Here is a 21,135-nt window from a genome sequence, read left to right on the forward strand (position 1 = left end):
CAAAAGTGGCCGAGAAGAGGGAAGCCGCATTGGCAATGGAAACGGAACTTTCTTATAGTTCCTATGATCGTAATCTCATTCCCTAAGACTTTGTGGGTCGTCTCTTCTTACGGTTGTTCATGTTTCGGTGTACGTTCTCGATCCAGTACCTATCAGTTCCTTTCTAACTATGAGTTTGCCAGCAGCGCAGGGAGAAAAGGCGAAAACAACCAAACTAAGGTGGATGTCGAAAACGGGTCTAGCAACACCAGCGATTCGATTATCTTATACTCATCTTATGCTTTATACACGCCCTACTTTTAGAGGAAGTAGCTACCAACGTATCTAAAGAACCATAAGCAGATGTTTTTTTATTTAAATATGGTCAGAAATAAAACGAAAAGTAGCGAAAGCTGGATTTTCGGCACAATCAATGATTTCGAAACGTTTCTTATATGTAAGTGGATGTTAATGAAACGAGAAAACAGGTAAATTTAGGCGCGTTCTTTTCGGAATTGAAGTACCCGATGTGTCTCAGTGTCCATAAATGTTGCTTCCATAACTACGAACAGCGTACGAACAGAACAAGTTAACATTGAAGAGCGCGTCTTAACATAAGTCAACTTACCGCGCGGCTGTCTCTAATAGATAGACAGAAAAGATAAGAAAGCAAGCAAACTACAGACAAAGAAATATTTAAGGAAAACTCGTTAACTCACGCTAATCGAAGCTCCCGAACAATCCGCACTATTCATAACAGTGAATTATCACAAGGAAATGTTTAGGTGAAGAGAGATGCCTTTACGAATGTAGCCATAATCTTGAAGAACTGGACGAAAACGCTCGTAGAGCTTAAGGCACGTCCGCAACGTAACCTAAACAATAGTTATTAATGATCTTGTACAAGCAAATCTCAATGGGTACAGATACGTGTATGCACAGAGTTTTTTGGGAACAATAACTAGATTTCGATGGCTTGATAGGTGTCCGCGCGATTTATTTTTATTTTAAATAAATACGTATTCAAAGAGTAATGTCTACATTTTTTAATCTTTAATTTTTTAATATAATTTAAATTAAAAAATATTGAATGGCCAGTAAGACTTAAACTCATGTTTGATGTTTAAGATGGGGAGAACTGTTGTGAACTGTTTGTCGTGACAGGCGTATATTTGTTCGTTACTCCTAATATTAGAAGAAAGTCTGTTTTTTGCCAGGACCAAATATCAAACTCGCCATCGCAAACAACAGTACGTCGTTTTTAGGCTCAAAGTAAAGGTCGTTCAGTTTTTCCGCGCTAGACAAACTTTCACGAAGAGTAAGAAGTTTCATTTTTTGACGAAATTGACTACCCGTACTATTCCCAGTTTTCAAGTGGCTTTTGAAAGAGTTTGTGGAAGACTATCATGAGACATACCGGAAAATCCTCATTACAATTTCGGGTTAAAAAGCTTAAAGATTTATCAAAACGGCTCAGAAAGTACCTCATTTTTTGTACGCCTGGATATGATATATAGAAATTAGCGTCATTTTGAAGACCAAAATGTCAATTAAGTCGCCTATGTAAACTCCAACGGTTAATTGTTATAAGATTCTTTGAACCCTGTGGCACCTTTTGGACTTTTTTTTTTACCGTTACTTGGACCGGTTTTAACTTTTGCATTTTTGGTATATTCCACCCGCTATCAGCCCAAAAACCAAGTTCCACTTGGGTTTCTTGTAATCACCGTATTTAAGCAAAACTTTGAAGAGTTTATAACTACTAGTATTGCTTTACGCATAACCTTTAACGTTACGCATAATCTAATAATCGTTAACGAATTATTATTCAAGCATTAGTTTGAAAATGACTGGTGAGTGGTTTGTAGTTCCGAATCGAAGTTGCAATTGCGGAGAATGGTGGATATGTAAAGTAATCATGGCCGTCAAAAAGGACACTTCTTAGTGAGGCAAAACAATTTTGTTATGTTTTAGGAACAAAGCAGACGAAAAAATTCTCAATTTAGACACACCATCCTGTATATATACTGAATAATCAAAAAAGTACTAATGGTTTTTAAGCCGAATTGAAATAATTCTTATGTTTTAAAACAACGTTATTAACCTAGACTAAAGATGACTTCCTATCATTTTTCGGCAACACCATAATCCTATCACTATAGAACTACTGTAGAAAGTTTCTGAGCGAGTCTTTGCTTCCCTCCATTGAACCACCATTACAAGAGTTTTGCAAAGACCAAATTGTTAGTAGTCTGATCATGCAACACCAGGGTTATACATCGGACGCATAAAAATGTTTAATTGCGTGCTTCCGTGTAGCTAGCCATATATGTGGTCAGGCGTCATCTTAGTGGAAGACCACTTCTCTTTGTTAGTTTCAGTCGAGTTTTTTTTTTTTTTTTTTTTTTTAATGGATTGGTCTAATCCTGTTAGTTGTCGACAGTAGAAGTGCGAATTAATCGTTTTGTTAGGCGGATTTCTTTCCAATCCCACTAAACACAGAGGATCGTATCCTTTAGCATCAGTCTAAGCTTTGCCATTGTAGATCATATTCTTTAGTTTTTTTCATTTGTACATTCTCGTATATGATCAACTTTTATCTTTAGAAATTGTTTGATTGTGTTGGGTTTCTAAAAAATTCTGCTGAAATGAATTAAATGAGTAGGCACCCAAACATTGAGCTTTTCTTTATACTCAGCTTTGTTCGACTCGTTCATAATTATTTGGTAGTCGATGTTAAAACGGCTATTCACATGTCGAGCCCGCTCAACTTTCGCAATCATTTTACCACTTTTTTTTCGGAATTTATTAAATATGAAAAGTTCAAATATTTGTATGACTTTGGACGGCATCTGTATCTTTATCTTAACAAAGCTGTAAAATATAAAGAACCTTTACGAACATTTCACTACACAATCTCCTACACAATCTTCTAGGCACTTCAATAATTTTTAATAGTAAATCGTAGTTTTCAAATAACACCAACGCCAACTTAACGTCTTTGGATATTATCCAAAAAATACGTGGCTTTAAAGCCGTCTAGCGAAAAAATCGTCGATACTTTTTTGTATATATATATATATATATATATATATATATATACTAACCAATAAGATGTCAGACCTAATAAATTTCGACCTATTAAAGATATTAGGAGATTAGGACAAGTAGCGAAAAAGTACCCATAAATAAAAGAAGAGTAATAATTAAAACATTATTTTTTATATACCGTTTAAAGTAAAATGAAATCATTCTAGAAATAAGATAAGTACTAAATACGAGTGTAGTCCTAATACAACATAAAAAAAATACTGCTAATAAATATAATTCTATTATTGATTGAGAATTCGATAATAAAGAAATTAAAAATGGTTGAGATATAGACAATTTATGAAAAAATGCTTTGAGGCTACACCCATTCTTGATAATTGATATACCTCTTCAAACGTATTTCGAAGACGAATACAATATCACGTTATCGAATATCGCGAACATCATATTCGACCTCTAACACGCTTTGCTAAACATCTCGATTAGTACCAACAATTCATTTCAGCAATTCGCTTGCCAATCGATCTTCTAGTAAATCACTTAATTTTAACCAGATTATGCAGTCGCCCGTGATTAACGGGCCGCCATCTTGGTCTTCGTACTCATGGGGCAGCTGTAGTCTTTAGCACGCATGCCGACCGACGTGTGATCCATATACCATTTTTAAATGGTGTTATACACTTATCTAGATCGACAGAGAGAGAGAGAGAGAGGGTTTGACGTTGCGGAACGAATGGTAACGGTAGCCTATCTTAACGAATATAGCACGATGCCATCGATAAGCAGCAGACGACTTGAAAGAGAACAACAGTAGCAGCAGGACTAGTGTTCGGGGAAACAGGCCTCAGGACACGCTAATAATAACGAGAGACAACATAAAGCAGGCAAAATAAGCAAGACGAAACGTAAAATAATATGAAAAGAAGATTGCCACATATAGAATGCAAGATAATGAACAATAGTAAAAAACACGAGCACAATAAAAGGAACGTCTAATGGATCAACTACAATGTTGGAATACAGCAGAAGCAGCACTACAATGCGGTGATTGTGGCACTGCTGATGCTCGTGTGAATAGCGAGCCAATATAGTAAGCTCAATTAAGATGGCAAGGGACTGACAACAGAGAAAATACGCAGTAGCATGCGGAAGGGCGCTGCTGAACGCGAGTGGTAAACCAGAGCGAAAAAAAGACGGCTTGTAGCTAGCGGCGCCAGTGGCGGCTAGCTACAAGCCGGGTCCTAGAAAATAGACAAATTGTTAGAAAAGGAAACCAAGGGATAGTCATAGGGAGGATTCGACTACTGCCTAATTAAGTTCTATAGCAATAAAACAAATAGCAGTTCTATCTAAGTGCTATCACTAGTGTTTTTAGGTGGGTGCACGTACACAGGCCAGTGCAATGTGACAATGTTGACGATATCAAAAACAACACTAGCGGCAACAACAAAGGAGTATCCAGTGCAACTTTGGTGCTGCCATCTTACGACCACCTCTCGAATTGTTAAGTATTATCAAAAGCCGTTATTCGATTTTTTTTTATATTTCTTAAAGAACGGTCCTACGACTATGTGACATTAAGATATTCCTAGAGACTTTAATTAGTGCACATTTTTAAACAAAAGGATTCAAATTAGCCTACAGAGTAAGGCGTTGATTAGTGCGCTCACTTTGAATGGCGAAATTGTCTAAGTCAAACATCGGTAAAGCTCAAACCTGTCACCCAATCAGATATATCCCATGACACATACGAGGAAACTCAAGGTAAACTAGCTATTAATTGGCAAATGAGATAGGACGTGTAATGAAAAAGTGCAATTAGAACACAGCTTTCTCAAATTTGGGCGACTGCAAAAATCTGACCGTCTGAACGTAACACCATACTGTCATCAGCTGTGTGATTTCGATCACCGTCCTCATCAATGCCATCATTTTATGAACACGTATGTTGTTCATTAAACGCGAATGGAGTATTCTTTAATACAGATTTTTTCTCTCCGGTTTTGGTCAGGCCCCTTAGTGTGTTAATCTCTAGGAAGCAACATCTATTTGAAGAGGCCTACTTGAAGGTTTTAAATATTGTAGGTCACAATATTCAAATTTCATCCTGTATCTGTATCGACGAACAAAACTCCCTCCGATTTGGGTCATTAGCATTATGAGAATAAGTACTCTACAGAATAGCTGCTTGGAACTTCTACTGAAAAAACAACTTTATATCTATATAGGCCACACACGGAAACCTAGACTTTGCTAAGGGGTCTTATATTTTGTGCTTCTTAAATGTTTGGTAAATAAAACTGATTTTAAGACGATTTACAAGTTCGTATTCTCTAAGTGATTCTTGCTCCCTCGCGCTTAAACTGCGAAGTTCACATAAGTTTCCACAGCGTCATAAGGAAATGTCGGTTTCTGCCAATAAACGTCTGAAAGTCCCTCAAAAATATTATGAACAAAAAAGCAAAGCAGAAAAAAATATTTGTCAGTTTTTTAAAAACGTACCAGCAAACTTATAATAAAACGTCAATTGTTAGCTCCGGTGCGTTCATTAACAGACAGAACTTCAGATAATAGAACAGACTTTCTAGGACGAAAAAAACAGTGGAGTGGCTCTTTACTGTAATGAATTAATCTTTCATGATCTAACTTAAACCTATGAAAATTAAATGTTTTTAGCCTGTGGATAAATTTAGCTTCAAATAAAACTCTGGTTCTCATACCGTTTCGAACGAACGTAGATTCACCTTATAATATGACAATTATATCTTGCCATTTAGATTTAAGTAGGAATGTAATGGAATGAGTAAGGATTTAAAGTTTTCCAGTTGTTTCCCTGCTTTTTAAATCAGACCACAGTGATATACTATCACCTGTTGAGCGCAATGCTCATTTTTTCATGAACGAGATGCGGCCATGTAGTAAATATAAAATAAAACTACACCGTAATTTAGTCGTTTCTAAGTGGCTAAGTTTTTTCCACGAAAGTTTGCATTTCGCATAAGCTGACATTAGATATGTTACATAGTAATACCACTTAGATATACTTACGAGGAAAAAATAAATTAAGCAAAGTGTCAGGCAGTGATAAAGGAAATCACCAGACTGTATCAGCCAACGTGCTCGAATGATGTTTAGACTTACTAAAGACGCGCCGTCGAAAAACTTATTTTATATTACGGAATCCTGTTTTCGTTGTCTAAACAGTAAAATTTGTGCGCGTAATCACTTACAAATGTACAATGGCTAGTTATATTTAAAGAACATAATTTCGCAAGGAAAGCACCATTTCATCTTTAATTTTGGGTTCAGATGAGTAACTTTTAGAACTTGATCCTATGAATTGCTACGAGATTATATGCGAATATATATACACACATACACACGTTAGTCTAAAAAATGCATGACCGCGTCCTATGAAATAAATGAAGTATCGGAGCAATAATTTTTATCTTCACTCTTCACCATTGTATATTTTCATTTATCTTTCACTGTAATATATTCTTACACAATCTAACCCATCTGCACCACATGTTGCGGGTATGTTAATTTGATAAACGTGATATCAGTAGAACGAGGCAGCTCATAGTAAAGTTATTCCGACGTACGTGTTACATATTATACGGCTAAAACACCTAACTGATCGCGATTTTTTGCGATCATTATGCTAGCATCGCATCTGTACGTTTCCATAAAAATTTGCGTTAGATATTATACTGTTATACAGACCTATGTTTTAAACATAAAAAAATAGATTGTCGTTTCTCTAAACGGTTATTGTGTTGTACATGAAAGTCTACGAAAGCGACGCAAAGTCACGAACTCCTTTAAAGACCCAGCGGTTGTAGCAAAACATAAAAAAACGAACCATAATAGAAAATAGCGCTATTCGCTGTACGCTTTATAACCGTTTGACCTAACAGTTAGTTACACGGAATGTTGTCTGAGTTGTTCCGTGGCCATTTGCCCGATCTTCTGGGCAAACTAGCCAAAAGAATTGTTACCCCGGCAGACAAAAGAAGAGCATGGAAAATATGTACGAAAACCTAGATTGGATCGAACTCTAAGTTATCCAGGATTGTTTACTTAGCATGCTAGGTAAACAATGGGCGAATGTCCGAGCATCATAATACTCGGACGACAGGCACCATGCGATATCTGGTGTAACAAGGTTTATACAGGGTCGGGTTGTAACTACGCTAAATAATACTCGAAAGGAAAACAATTCAATGGCGTGCATTAAAGCGTTCGTTATTGTTTAATAGATAAGTCCTATACGCTTTATCCACAGTTTAGAACAAAATAACTTAATTTTAATGCTTTTTTTTTTTTACTTTGGCTCAAAGTTGCACCATAAATATGCTTTAAATAAGTAAATATGTTTATTAATGAAAGCAATACTTTCAAAAAATCTTTAATGAAAGTAGATGTTTAGAGTTCAGTAGGATATATTAGGCAAAGAAGGTTATATTTATTTAAATAGTTATCGACGCCTATTTGGAATTGTTTTCAGTCAAATTTCGCTTATAGCTCTCTTAGTAAAAACAATTGATGTCGTTATTGCGTGCCAAATGTGGGTGTGACAGGATTTTTATTAGAATTCTAAAACCAAAAATGGCAGAAAGTAGTTCGACAAAGGCAATGTTTCCTGCTCTTATCCTATGATGGTATATCATATTAATATGGCACGATTTACTGCTACATCTGTTGTGTTTGAATGATATCGCTGAAATGACCAAACGTGAGCCAAGATTGTTTTTTTTTTGTTGTTTACACTAAGGTGCTACATCTATATATTATAACGCAATTTCCAAATATACTAATATATGGTTCGAAACAAAGATAATATGTAGTATCTGGTGATTTAGACCGTTTGTAATGCGTTCCGTAACATTGTGCTACAATGTTACAGTATGCATTACCTTTTTATGGCTACCTACTTTCTATAAGCGCCACCTCGCGATACCCTTACCATGAATTCGACGATGTAGTCACTGCAGGGTGAATAGTAAATAAGCCAAAAAAAAAAAAGCAGGAAAGAATTAGATGCTTGCTAAGTTTTAGAAAAAGAGCAATACTAAAATGCATGCATAGTTAGGGAGTGAGTTTTATAGGGAACGTACGATGTGTAGCCATGCAACTTGAAGAATACCATAGCAATAGAACAGTACTACCATATCGTGTGTACATGAAGCAGCGGCATTAGCTTAGATGAACTCACACGAGGAAGCAAGGTAAGTTGAGTTATCGCGTAAATAATGCACACACTTTTCAGGCCTTTCAGTTTAGGCTATACAGAGCCAGTTTTCTTGGCCATTTACCGAGCTCATTTACTCAAAAGGCACCGCCAGTGAAGAAGCGCAATGAACGGCCTAGTATTCTAACGTCACACTGATGCTGTGCTGTCTCCGAGAGCAATTTAGTTTGCAGTTGTTAAAAAACTGTCTGTTACATTGAACTTTTTTACAATTAAAGCATTGTTATTATTGTTTTTGCATTAACTCTACTCAGTGGTTATTGTTCTATTCTGGACGTATGATGTAACACATTGAAGAGTAGCGGGGGTTTGGACGCAGGCCCTCCTGCATGGTGACTAGTATATGCCTTCGTCATGTGAGTCGTTCACTTATACCCCCTACACGTTTACTCGAAGCTCACGAACTGCTATGGAGGCAACACCATGACCAGAACGATCAGCTTAAACGACAACCGGTTCCTTCGTTGGCCCAACTGGCCTAACTGGCTGAAGTGAGAGGTGGAAAATAATGGAAACACAGAACACTTAAAGCTTTCCATGCATGTAAATGCGTGCCCGCGTACTGCATACTGAACGTGGGTGTGTTTGCAGCTGCTCTACTGTATTATGGTACTGACGGCAGCTCTATGTTTTTGGATCCCTGCATTAGTTGGGAAGGATCGAAATTGTCTCGTTCACTTGGTATTCATGGCTAGCAAACATATTTGGTCTATGAATCCAGCAATAGAAACGCATCGACAGAGACTCGTTATGGTGTGCAACACGGTTCTCTACTTTATTGGACATGGCGTCGGTTGCATCGGCTCTGTGCAGTTCAAATCATACGATGCCAGCGAGGAAGAGTACATAAGTGATACATCCCTTCGCCTAAATTGCCGCGGCCTTCTCGTTTCGTAAATAACTTGTTAGAAATTCATTTCGACTATCATACGGATAAGGACAGTCGATAAACGCTAATATTCAAGCTGGTCAAATGTGTCTATAGAAAAGGCAAAGGTCTGTACTGGAGAATGATACAACAAAAAGGGACGACGTATAATAGCGCATTTAAGTTGTGGTCTAATGGCAAATTTGTTTTTTGGGTCGTTTCGATGCGGTAAAATACAACGGATGTAGTCATTTGTTAATTATTATAACCTATTAATAACAGTTTATGAGCAAATCCTAACCTAATGAATAACTGTTTTGTGTGTATCATTGTCGTATAGCTGTCGATACCATTACATGTAAACAATCTAAATCGAGAGGAATCTCCAATGAATAATGTTCGAACTGTTCTGTATAACACGGTAACTAAAAATACTTACCTTAATAATGCTTTATTACAGGACTCTGCAAAGTGGACTGAAATCATCCTACTCCATCGTAACTGTGATCTCATTATTTACAAAGCTATTTGTGTTTCCGTAGTTTTATAAATCTAAACAACGATCAAAATAACAAAGCTCTGCGCTCAACGGTCCAAGCGGTTGGAAGGGCTTGTTTAATCCTGCCATTAGCACACTGTAATAAATATCAAGCCGTGAACGGTATTAACAGTTATTGTAGCACTTATATGTGTGCCATAATTATGTTCTTCGCCTTTGAAGTCCTCTTTTAAAATGTAAAGAGAGACTAACTCTATGCAGGATTAACGCTGCGTTATTTACATTGAACCACGGGCGAAATTTAGATGAGAGACCTACTTCTCTCTGTTTTGCTATTACGCAGGATAACGCCTCAAGGGCAATGGCCGCGATCCTGAAACTATGTCAGGACCCTGAAGAAACTCGTAAGTGAGGATAACTAACTAAATTTAGGGGAGAATAAGGTTTAAGAAGAGCTTTTCAAAAATACATTCAGTATAATCCAATCGAGTTTGGCAATATGTGGGTGATAACCTTTGTGTATTCTTATAATACAGTGAGGTTCTAAAATTGAATAGAAATATACGATCGTGCTAGAATCACGCATGCACAAGGCTCTTTTAATAATTTTTTACACATGAAATCTCTACCTATACATGCAAGCAGAGGTTGCAAAAGGTCAATCGCGGCTGAAGTCATCAAGCTCAATTTCAAGCTAGACTCGTAAAAGAGAAAGGGCGAACCTCAATGAAATTGGGTACAATAACGGGCGTAGACAGATATTCCGTAATCTTCCTTGACTATCGTTTATTGGTATACAATATATGTGTACAGTCTCTATATAGACATCATATTTATAGATATTTCAGGCCTCCTATATGAACTGTTGGCTGACTCACTTTCGAAGATTAGACATTCACTCAGTTCCGGAAGGTACCCGTGACTCTGGGTTCAGGGCCAAGCCATGGCCGAGGAGTAGAGAAGACTCGGCTTATAATAGTCGTTGTTGTTATTATAATGGTTTTATGACACACCTGTTGAACGCTTAAGTGGTTTGTTCGGTTCTAAGAAAGGAGCGAACAGGTGCAATGGGGCAACGTTACTTGCGGAGTTTTTATGTTGTTATTATTATAGCTATTCCGTTCCAGGTCACCTTACTTCTATGCTCAATTAAACGGACCGTCTGCCTGTCCATCCGTTCGTTAGTTTGCCCGACCGAGAGACTTCACCAAAGTACCGGCTATGCACTCACTCAAATATTACTGTTTTCCCGCCTAGTGACCTTAACAGATAGTACAGACTCAAGCGACTCAAAGCGATTAGTCTCTGAAGGGTATTGAGCTGGTGTTGGTGTTACTTCCACCCGATTTCTTCCCTATTCACTGACGTACTGTATCCTTTTTTCCGTGCTCGGTTCGTTTCTGAGCGTTATTTTATTCGAAGCACCAGATGGCGCGCATGAGTAGCTCTGTACATAGTAAGTAGCAGGACCGGGAGGAACACTTGTGTGTAGGGGGCAGCAATGTGTGTATACGTAAAAGAAGAAATGTGTTCCTTGGCCTTCGTCATCATCGTCAACATATTTGTCATACGTGTAATTTAGGTAAAATTTCAGCTGTCAACGGCTACTGTCGTGCCGCCAAGATATATGTCTTTGACAAGTGCTCCCCCTTACGTGGGCTACTGTTATTAAACAAATAAGCTACAAGGGGCCTATAAACATAGGAATATAGTATATAAAGGAAATAGAAGCCTTGATTTCTTAGATCAACTTTCTTCGTGCTGAAGATCCTGATCGCAGCATCTGGTCCGAAAACAGTCCCGCCACAGGCAACGTTTCATGTACTCAGTAAGATTGCAACAGTATTTTTCTTAGATGAATTTAACAAACATATTTTAGTTACCATCTCATTGTGATAATTATTCACACGATTAGCGATAATAGCACGCTAAATAAAAAATATGGGAAAAATATTACGTGTCATTATGCAATTTCGAAAAAAACCAAACGTCTTTTACGCATATCGCGAAAGCTTCCGTACGATTATCGTTACACTTCTGGCTATATAAAATAAATCATTTTACAAATTACAAATTACTTATTCAGAAATCATTTGTAAAAAGCAGTTGAGCCAATTAACATATTTTGATGGCCCTTTACATAAGCCACACGAAAATACTTCGGGTATACTAATATTATTCTTTCGTATTTAATCACATTCGTTGTGGAATATAGCGTTATTCGAGATAAGGATGATTAAACACCACAAAGAACTTTCAAATTTGAGTTAAATAGGCAAAGCTCTAAAAAAAAAAAAAAAAAAAAAGAAAAAATACATTTCACAAAACTAAAGGTGTTGTTTCAACTTTTTTTGCCAAATTATGTCTTATGGTTTCGATTCTTCATTAAGCTTCCTTGCACAAATCGAAAAACTTTAAAAAGAACAATAGATGGCTGCGACAGCATAATAGTTATCCAACTTGAGTTTGAGAAAGACGCAAGTTGAACACATATACCGCAGGCTTTTTTTTTTTTTTTTTTTTAGTAAATATTAGCCATTTCTTGAAATAAGAAGGAGCTTGTCTACAATTTGACAAAACTTTCTAATTCTAGACTCTTAGTTAGCGGTTTCGGCTGTTCCTAGACAAGAAAAGCTCACTTTGGCCACACGTTTATCTTAAAAATTTTCTCGCCGCTTGTATCTTAAGGGAATATATCGTTACATCAAATGAATTCTTCCTTTTCCCTTTCTTTTTCTGGTCGTTGCCAATCCTTTGCTCTCGTCTAGAGATGTTTTGCCAGAGATGTACCACCCGTTCTTCCACGTTCTGTGCCCCCAATGCCGCCGTCACATTTAAGGCGCAGATGACAAACGAGCACCTTTCATAAATCCGAAAAGATCTTACTTCAAATTGAAATTGAGCAGAAGAATGTCGTTGAGGTAGCACTAGGCGGATAGAAGATTGATGGGTTGCTCCTATAAAGACACCGACAGGCCGTTGCCTTTTACCGTATATTTGTCTCTTCCTGGGCGAGCGTTCGAAGCCCCTCTATCAAGCTAGTACATCCGCGCAGATGCTAATGAGAGACTTTCACCCTATTCGACCTTTGCTTGCTCTTTTTTATTCCTCAACCCATTCATGTACTCTTTGCAGCGTATACATACAAACACGCATACATACGGAGACGCGTATGGAACATATGGCAGAAGCATGTCGATTTGAGAAAAGGTTGCGCTACAAATAATTACCTTTAATTCCAACATACATCTATATAATGTCAATCATGAGCAAGTCTTGATGTCTCATTTATAGACAGCAACACCCAAAAAAGCACAGCGGTTTGGAAAGCACTGTACTTTTACTTTTTTTTACTCCTATGCAACCTTCCAGGAACGCTATCCTTCCATAACAGAACGTCAAACCACGAGAACTTTGTTCGGTTAAGGCTAGAAATAGCTATAGATGCAACAAATTGTAAAACAAGTATGTCGAACATATCGCGTCCACTGTATATATAACGTCGCGAATCAATTGAATTAGTGATAACGCGCTTTTCAGTTAGAACGATGTTCCACCTGTTTTCTCATTTGTCACGGCGATCCCTCTCATGTGGCAAAAAAATTATGTCTAATAGGATATGCCTTACTAAACGCATTTATCGAACGAACTTTGAAGACAGACTCGAGTATTGAAACGGGGTCCTTAAAAAGTGGCCTTCCATATTGGATAACGCGGTGCACTTGAAAATAGTGCCGACTCCTTTCGTCGGATGCTTATGATACACATAAATTACAATGGCATACAAATATTTACGTTTGTAATTCCGCACGATTCGTAATTGACTGTGTAAATCGATTGCACGGAACTGCAGTATTCCAGGTGCTGCTTTTTAAGACTAGTTCGTACTTGTAGCATCACTAATCATATTGGAAACTGAGCTGTTTGGATGTTTAAAATTGGCGCGAAACTATGTCGACTCATTTCCTAATGGATAGTATGCAGACATATCTGGCAGCGATGGTAAAGGATGCGCGAGCACCTCTTCCATATGAAATATCGCGTACCTTGGCGGGCGGCCCTTTGTTGGAAGTGAGGGCAATTATGGTTAACACGTTGCCAGCGAAACCGCACACGGCAATTAGAAGGGCAACGCAAGCTGTCAAGGTGAGCGTCGTGCGGTGGCTATCCCAATCCGGGCCGTCTCGAATCGTTGCCAGCAGAGGTGGGCCAGTTACCTCCTAACGCACAAAACACGCATGCAAGTACAAATTACAAAGACATAAGTCGTCTTTAAAATTAGCGGTTTCTCATCCTGATATACTAATACTAACTTTATGTTAGAACTTGAAAGGTTAGGCGCAGGTTAAGTATTTTAAATTTTGGCTGTTAAAATCTCAGTGTATATGGTGGCCGACAAACGATAGCTGATACTACCTACCGCGGGAGCACTATTGCTAGGAAGTGTTAACCGTTATACAAATATTTTGTTCTGTCTACTAATCATGAGTGCCAAACTCTTATCTGCTGTAGTTAGGCAGTGATTAAAAGTTATATTCTGATCAGAGTTTAATAACGCTGCCAAAATAGGCAACAAAAAAAAAAATATATATATATATATATTTCCTGTAGTAGGAACGTTTTCAGAAACATATCAAGGTCCTGAATTTTTACCCTAGAAGCGCACGAAACAATTCTGATAATATCGATGAAAAATCTTACAACAAGCTTTGAAGTCCATAGCGGGGAAAGATGATTTTTTAGAAGACCAGTGACTGTAGAGTAAACGAAAAACAGCAGAAAACTAGGGGTGGATTGTTCCTGGTTCAAATAAATATACATGTATATCACTGTTTGGCACTGAGCAGATTATACCTTGTATTTATTTTAGGAAGGTGGCAGGTCAAATATATCCGATACGACCTAAAGTAACTGCACTGGGCACCTTCGAAGCTCTATTACGAATGTTAGCATTTGTATATTAGCGAAGCCCTATGCTCATTGAGATACTGCAGAGTTGACCAAGCAAACGCCCCGGGACGAAGCGAAGGCATATAACACAAGACTGGTGGAGAGGGAAGAGAAATAGCCAAAGATTGTCTTCTTTTGGGCGTAAAATGGCGTTACCCAGTTTCATATCCATTACCTATGATGCTTTTCAGCAATATTACATTCCACATCGATTATTGGCTGAATCATTTTACTCGTCCCTTTTTTTTGTTTTTAATTTTTACTTGTCCAATGGGCTACGTAAGTAAAGCTACTGAAAACTTAAAAAAGCAGTAGGTTCTTACAATAAATATGACTTAAAAAATCTCAACTATCATTTTATTTTCCATAAATAAACTATTGTTTCGCATATTAGTGTTTTATAAGAAATCAGAGTAAATTAACACATGCGTTAAAATAATAAAATGAAACATATTGGGCACCTAGTAAGTGACAGAAGTTAATAATATTTTGTATGAGAAACCCTATTTTGTAACAATCGAAATTGATTCGTTATTAATAATTTTCTAGAAGCGTTACCCAGAAGCCCGTGATAGCTAAAAACCCTCAAGTTGAATGCTGTCGAAATGTGCTAATTTAAGCTATTTTTAACCTTTAGGGTTTATAGGGTACTTTCACTGTTGTTAAGTTCTGCTTTTGTGAAGGGCGAAAAAGTCATCTATATATGCAGCGACTTTGAGTATAGAAGTATTACGATAAAGATATTATGTAACCTGTACTTTTGATCCAGTGTCCGCCCAAGTTAGTAACCTAGGATTCAGTAACGGGAGCCATACTGAAACTTTATTTACTTAAGTGACTTGAAAGCGGCAAGATTCAGAAACAGTTTTAGTTGTACGTAGTCGAAGTTATTAAATCCGTTGACTTTCTTAAACATATTCAACTTCAAAAGAAGCAGCAAAAAAAAGTATTTTTTTTTGACGATATCTAAAGGTATTATTGAATATCAAAAAATCAAAGTAAAGGAATTACACACACACAGCGTTTCACCCTATCCTACCCTCATTTATATGTACACAAGCAGTTCGTGTTACGGGAAATAAAAAAATTTGTCAAAAACTATTGTATAATATGATCAAAGTAGGCTAGCTAAAATTATTTAATTTTCAAGCAAATATCAGCTGAAGGTCGCCATGCCGTTGGCCCATGTAGCAAAATAAAGTTTGCTATGTAAAAATAAATCACTGATAATTTAATGCAAATAATTAAATCGTTTCGTAAAGCCAAAAAGAAAATTATTCTATTTATGATTAGAGAAACTGATATTTTATAATCATTTACGGTTATGTTGAAACTTATAATTTGTTTCGTACAGGTTCACATGACAATCAGCCGATTCTCTAATGACTCAGATATCGGGTAACGGACGGGTTGCATTTTGTTCTAGAAGAGTGGAGAAATAATAACAATGTGCCCACAATTTTCAAAGCCAACACTGAAGCCTGATTATAAACCTGTAAAACATAAAAACGTTGTTCATACGTCGACATTATGCCCATTAAGTCGTCTAGTGTTGTTAATAACAGCTACGTGTGGTGCAGACTTATGTCTCCTTGACGTAAATACGTATATACACATTTGTAAACTGAGTTATACTCTGAGGACGGCTGGCAATTGCAATTGCTCTATAAAATTAGCACTGAGGACATGTGGTTTTATATATGCTCGAAACACACATAACCCCATTTAACTACGAGTACTTTTGCTCAATATGAAATATAGTTCAGCGTAGTGACTTTTATAAAACGCAACTTCCTTTTAATTTGGTACGCAGAATGACGTTTCAAAATTATGGTAAGAATTCCTTATTGTTTAATAAAAGTGTGATCAAATGTGTAAAAGTAAGTTCAACCTTTTGAAATTTAGTCATAGAAAAGAATCGCAAGCTTCTGACTCGTATGTAGTTAGATAATATTAAAATTTGAAGTCAACGGTTTCTCGCCCTAAAAAAATGGAGCGGCTTATCTGTTCCTGTGCCACATAGTCCCATCTTCTGCTGCGAGCAGGGGCTGTTTAGGCTATATAAATGGGTAAGCCTTTTATTAATGCACTAACCTATTTTTCTCCCCCCGTGGCCCCGATTATTGTTAACGATAACGTTACGCAAATTTTAGCCCATATAACTCCACTGTCACCTATATATATATATATGCAGCTAAGAGTAAGATATTCGCGGTACGAAATGGGCACAAAACTTCTCTTACCTCGATTGCGGTGGCTAATGAGATTGTGTTTTCCGTCTGCACGGGAGCTGTAACCGTATGCCTAAAGAAATTAACGGTTTGTTGTATTGTGCTTGTCAAGGGAAGCTCACTCGTTGTCGCGTCAGCCTCCATGATATCTGGCTGTCTCGATAGGAGCAGGCAAAGGTGGCGTACACGCTCGTTTTCAGACCTAGTACTTGTATACTAGCAGCCGGGCATTACTAGCACGGTGTGCGTGTATCCGGTGACTCGCGTGAGGCAATTCAATGGCCGTCCTCACCCCGGTGTCAGTTTGCCTGCATGATGCGAACTTGAATCCACCTAATTATAGAGTACTCTTAAACTTAAAAAAAGCCGATCTACGATGCGGAGTGCATCGACTTTTTCACATGAAGACACACAAGGACACATATATCAAGGTCATAAACGTGATTGCCACAATTTAATGTTAAGAAGCAAAGTTGATCATAGCAGTTTTTCCTGTTTTAACTCTTTTTTGAAAACAATTTGTTACGAGATTGCGAAAGGGTTGCCAGAACGAGAAAGCTTTTCGTTGCTCAGCTTATAGTCCCACTGATAACTCGCATTTCTGCATGATACAGTGATCAGTTACGAATAACCTCGCCTAAACTCTCATATCACTTAAAGGTAATACGCTGTTTTGTTTTTTTGTCAACTTGCGGTAGGGCGGCAGTTCCAGGATACACTACACTTATTTGCTATTCCGATTTAGCGTTCTGTGGACCTGTATTAGGTTGAGGTCGCCTCTCACGAACGATCATTGAAGTACTTGTAAATTATAAGGAACAGTAGTAGAACGCACGCACGAAGCGCAAAACGAACCAGTGAGGATCGTGCCCGATAGAGATCCATCTGATCTCAAGCTTTGGTCTATAGTATATTCGCCTCCAACTAAGCTATCTTTTACTAACGGTCCACATAATCCACACACACGCCCGCACAGACAGCTCCACTCCCAATAAATTCGCGACAATGTCTAACAAAATTTGAAGATATATTTTCTAAGTTAATCGTCGTCGAATGAACGGAATCTTTATGTCATTAAATACGGATTTTTGGCAATTCGATACTTATGTGTGCAGCGCCTTACGAAAAAGAGTGTCAGTGGCTGTACTTCAGTAGTTGGGATTTGCTCTGTCGGAACGAACAGAATCGAGGGGTCAGAAAGACTGAGGAGGATAATAATCCAGGGCTGGGTGTTTATCATTCAATATCAAGCGTTTGAGGCTGAATCTCCGTCGATCAAGTGTTCAAAGGGTAACGGATCAAAAGCGGGGAGCGTAAGCGGCGCGCAAAACACACGATCCGGCTCAATGAGAACGAAGTCTGTTGTAGCGAAACGGCAACACTTTTTGCAGCGCCAAACGCGTTTACTGTCTGTCTCACCCACTCGGTCCGTCTGTGAGTCATTTGTTGTTCGCCTGTTAATTGCAGTAATCAGGAAACACTCTCAATCCAGGCGGCCCCATTCCGACTCGCTGGGTCCCTCTCGAACGGTTGACAAACGAACGAACAGCCTCATGCCTCCGCAAGCACACTCTTCCCTTCCGCCGAGTACAGGAGAGTCAAACTGATAGGCGGACAAAACTCGTCAGCCACCAGTTACGCCAACGGTAATTCCAACGGTCGGAAGAACGCGCGCGCGCGAGCGCGAGTGAACCAATCTGCCAGTGGGTAGAAGCCGGTCACAGAAGTCAAAATTATGTAACGCCGGCGGCTAACCCTCCATGGGGGAGCATGAGAATAGGAGATGGGGTTGGAGGGGGATCATAGAAAGATTGTACCCGATTTATTCAATATATTCATATATTAGACTTCGGTGTAGGTAATAAAACTAGACAAAACCTAGCAGCTAGATTGTTTCATCTGAGAAGAGCATGACATTATTTTCTTCATTGTCTAAAACCTGTGAAGTTTAATGATTGTAAAAGATAAACTGATCGAAATTTAATCGACAACAAAGCTATTCAATTGATTGCCCAAACTTTTTGCGTAGATGTATATATATCACTCACAAGCATTAGACCATTGGATACAGCCATATTTGGTAAGCAGCACGGAAAGATGTACCTTCTATCAGAGTTACCTATATTGCTGATGAGCTCGTCACCATTGGATTTGTACAACAGGGACACATGTATATTAAAGTCCAGTTGTTTTTATTATTGTTAGGAGTACAACTAAAAAATGTAATCGAGGATAATTAGGTAAAGCAAACGTAATCAAAGCAACGCAGCTACGGGGTCGTATTCATTGAACACTGGCTAATTAACGATGCCTATCACAGAAACATTGCCCCAGCTGCTTTAAACCCCGGGGGAAGCCTTGTTCGTTTTCATTGGATGATTTCGGGATTTATTCCCGAAAAGCAGAAGGGGAAGAAGATCAAGCAATTGTTTTTGAAAGTGTCAAAGTTTGCTATACAGTACATTTTGTAAATGGGTATTCTAAACTTTCAGGTCTATGCTACAAGTACTCCTGTTGAATTAACCGCTATTATATTCTTGCCGTGCTATTGTATTGAATAGGCTCTGTTACTTATATAGGGGGTTAATCGCGCAGCGCGTGTTTAAATAAAGATTGAAGTGTGTAGTGGTTTGGAAAAATGATCCGTGAATTCAAAATTTGTACCTAGTTTTCTGCTTACACAAGCTGACTGACTGGTTACCGTTAATGCAGCACCTCTAGTTGTTTTAATTGTTTTTCAACTTCAAATTGGGAAGAGGCGGATTTCAATGGTCAAAACCTTCGATCTGGGGCATTTCTGTGCTAAAGACTTATAGATTGCTGCTGAACGAAGGCCACTTATATGAAAGAGACTAGTATTTGGTCCTCCACCATTGGCTGAGATCACTTCTGCAACTGGGTTTGCTACTTTCGTGCCTAATACAGAATTTTTGTCTGAATTACCCCAGTGTACTGGGTTGTTTCGCCATTAGTACCGTTAAGAAGATGTAGCGTGAACGTGAACGACGACTCACATCATCGTTTGCCGATGTCAAGATTTTTGTAAAAGTATTTGTATTTCTACTTTAGAAATCACTTCTCATAAGACACGTTGCAAAGAAGCCATAAGATCAATGTAAAAAAATATCTTACTCAAATAGCATCACAATTTCAAATAACAGCCTAGCTAAATACAGAACAAGTGTGCCAATCAGAAACGACGCTGTATTTAATTTCGGTAAACTTCGGGCAGTTCACAGGTTAATATTAAACTACTTAACTTCGCGCTCACCCACGATGGAGAACTTCTGTTACTTTACTCCTGTTCGATCGATAAACATATGGGTGGAAACGTATTGCTATTAAACAGAGGTTGCCATACGAATCGAGCAAAAAACTAGAGGGAATTATTTTACCAGGAAGAACCTGCTGGTTTGAACTGTGGAACGATTTAAAAGCTGCATGCTTTAAAACACGCCGGTTCTATACTTTCTCAAGTGACTGATTCATAGCTAGATATCCTAAGGCTTTTTTTTTTTAGTTAGGTATATCTAAGTAGAAGCAGCATAAGTTTGAACGGTAGAATACATGTAGTTTTTTTTTTTTTTTTTTGAACTTGCAGTTGCTCTAAGAAGACAAACAGACGTGTTTTTCTTTTTATTGGAGAAGCCTTAAAACTAATTTTGCAAAAGGATGAAATAGTGAATCCAGCGATTCGACAAATTTCTCATCAGCAATGTATCTCATATGGAGCGTACCGTTTAGCCTGATTGGGTGCACAATGACGTTTGTGATTTGTTCAGAAAATGGCACGTAAAAGTCTTTAGACCTATGATATGTGCCTCTGAATCTGTCTTGTGTCTTCTGCAGTCTATGATACTACCTGATTCTTTTAATTTACCTAGAATAACGCGTACGATATTAAATGTGATCTCTAATCGCACCCTCCGTCGTAAAAATAAGTACAGGCTCAAGTTTTTTTTTTCAACTATCCATATTTATTATCTTCATCTGCTTAAAATTCAACAGTTGTATCGTGTGTCGTATTGATTCTCTATTCCAACTGTCAATATTTGAAACGTTACTCTGTCATTTTTAGGTTGAGTTGCAACAGTTTCTTTTCTAGGTTTCTTCTCAAGCGTTGTAACAACACATACAACGGATGTTGCCTAATGGGACCCGTTGTTGTGATCAATAGTCCGCTAACTCCTCTTAGCAAAAACATGCTCACGAAATCAAAGATAGAAGGACGAATCATAATATACTATTAAGATAATAATGACAAAAAATAATATTGATTTGTTAGTTCCACGTAGTAACATAT

The 21,135-nt window shown here is 37.9% G+C and overlaps 1 protein-coding gene across 5 annotated transcripts in view; it reads right to left on the reverse strand.

Annotated features, from left to right (window-relative positions):
• The window catches only part of LOC111246505 (G protein-coupled receptor moody-like), a 44,809-nt gene extending 26,317 nt beyond the window's left edge, over window positions 1-18,492 (reverse strand). For 2 of the 5 annotated variants that reach the window (XM_086984818.1, XM_086984819.1), the window contains exons 1-2: window positions 16,845-18,486; window positions 13,698-13,871 (exon numbers count right to left, since the gene is read on the reverse strand). In XM_086984818.1, the coding sequence (XP_086840944.1) occupies window positions 13,698-13,871; window positions 16,845-16,976 (306 nt within the window). In that variant the 5' untranslated portion in view covers window positions 16,977-18,486. Of the gene's footprint in view, window positions 1-13,697; window positions 13,872-16,844 lie in introns of all 5 variants that reach the window. The other 3 variants (XM_022796215.2, XM_086984820.1, XM_086984817.1) reach the window with 3 other exon arrangements.
• Window positions 18,493-21,135: the final 2,643 nt, after the last annotated feature.

This window comes from Varroa destructor, unplaced genomic scaffold (assembly GCF_002443255.2).
Source record: "Varroa destructor unplaced genomic scaffold, Vdes_3.0 BEIS01000003.1, whole genome shotgun sequence".
In the NCBI taxonomy this organism is placed as follows: Eukaryota; Metazoa; Arthropoda; class Arachnida; order Mesostigmata; family Varroidae; genus Varroa; species Varroa destructor.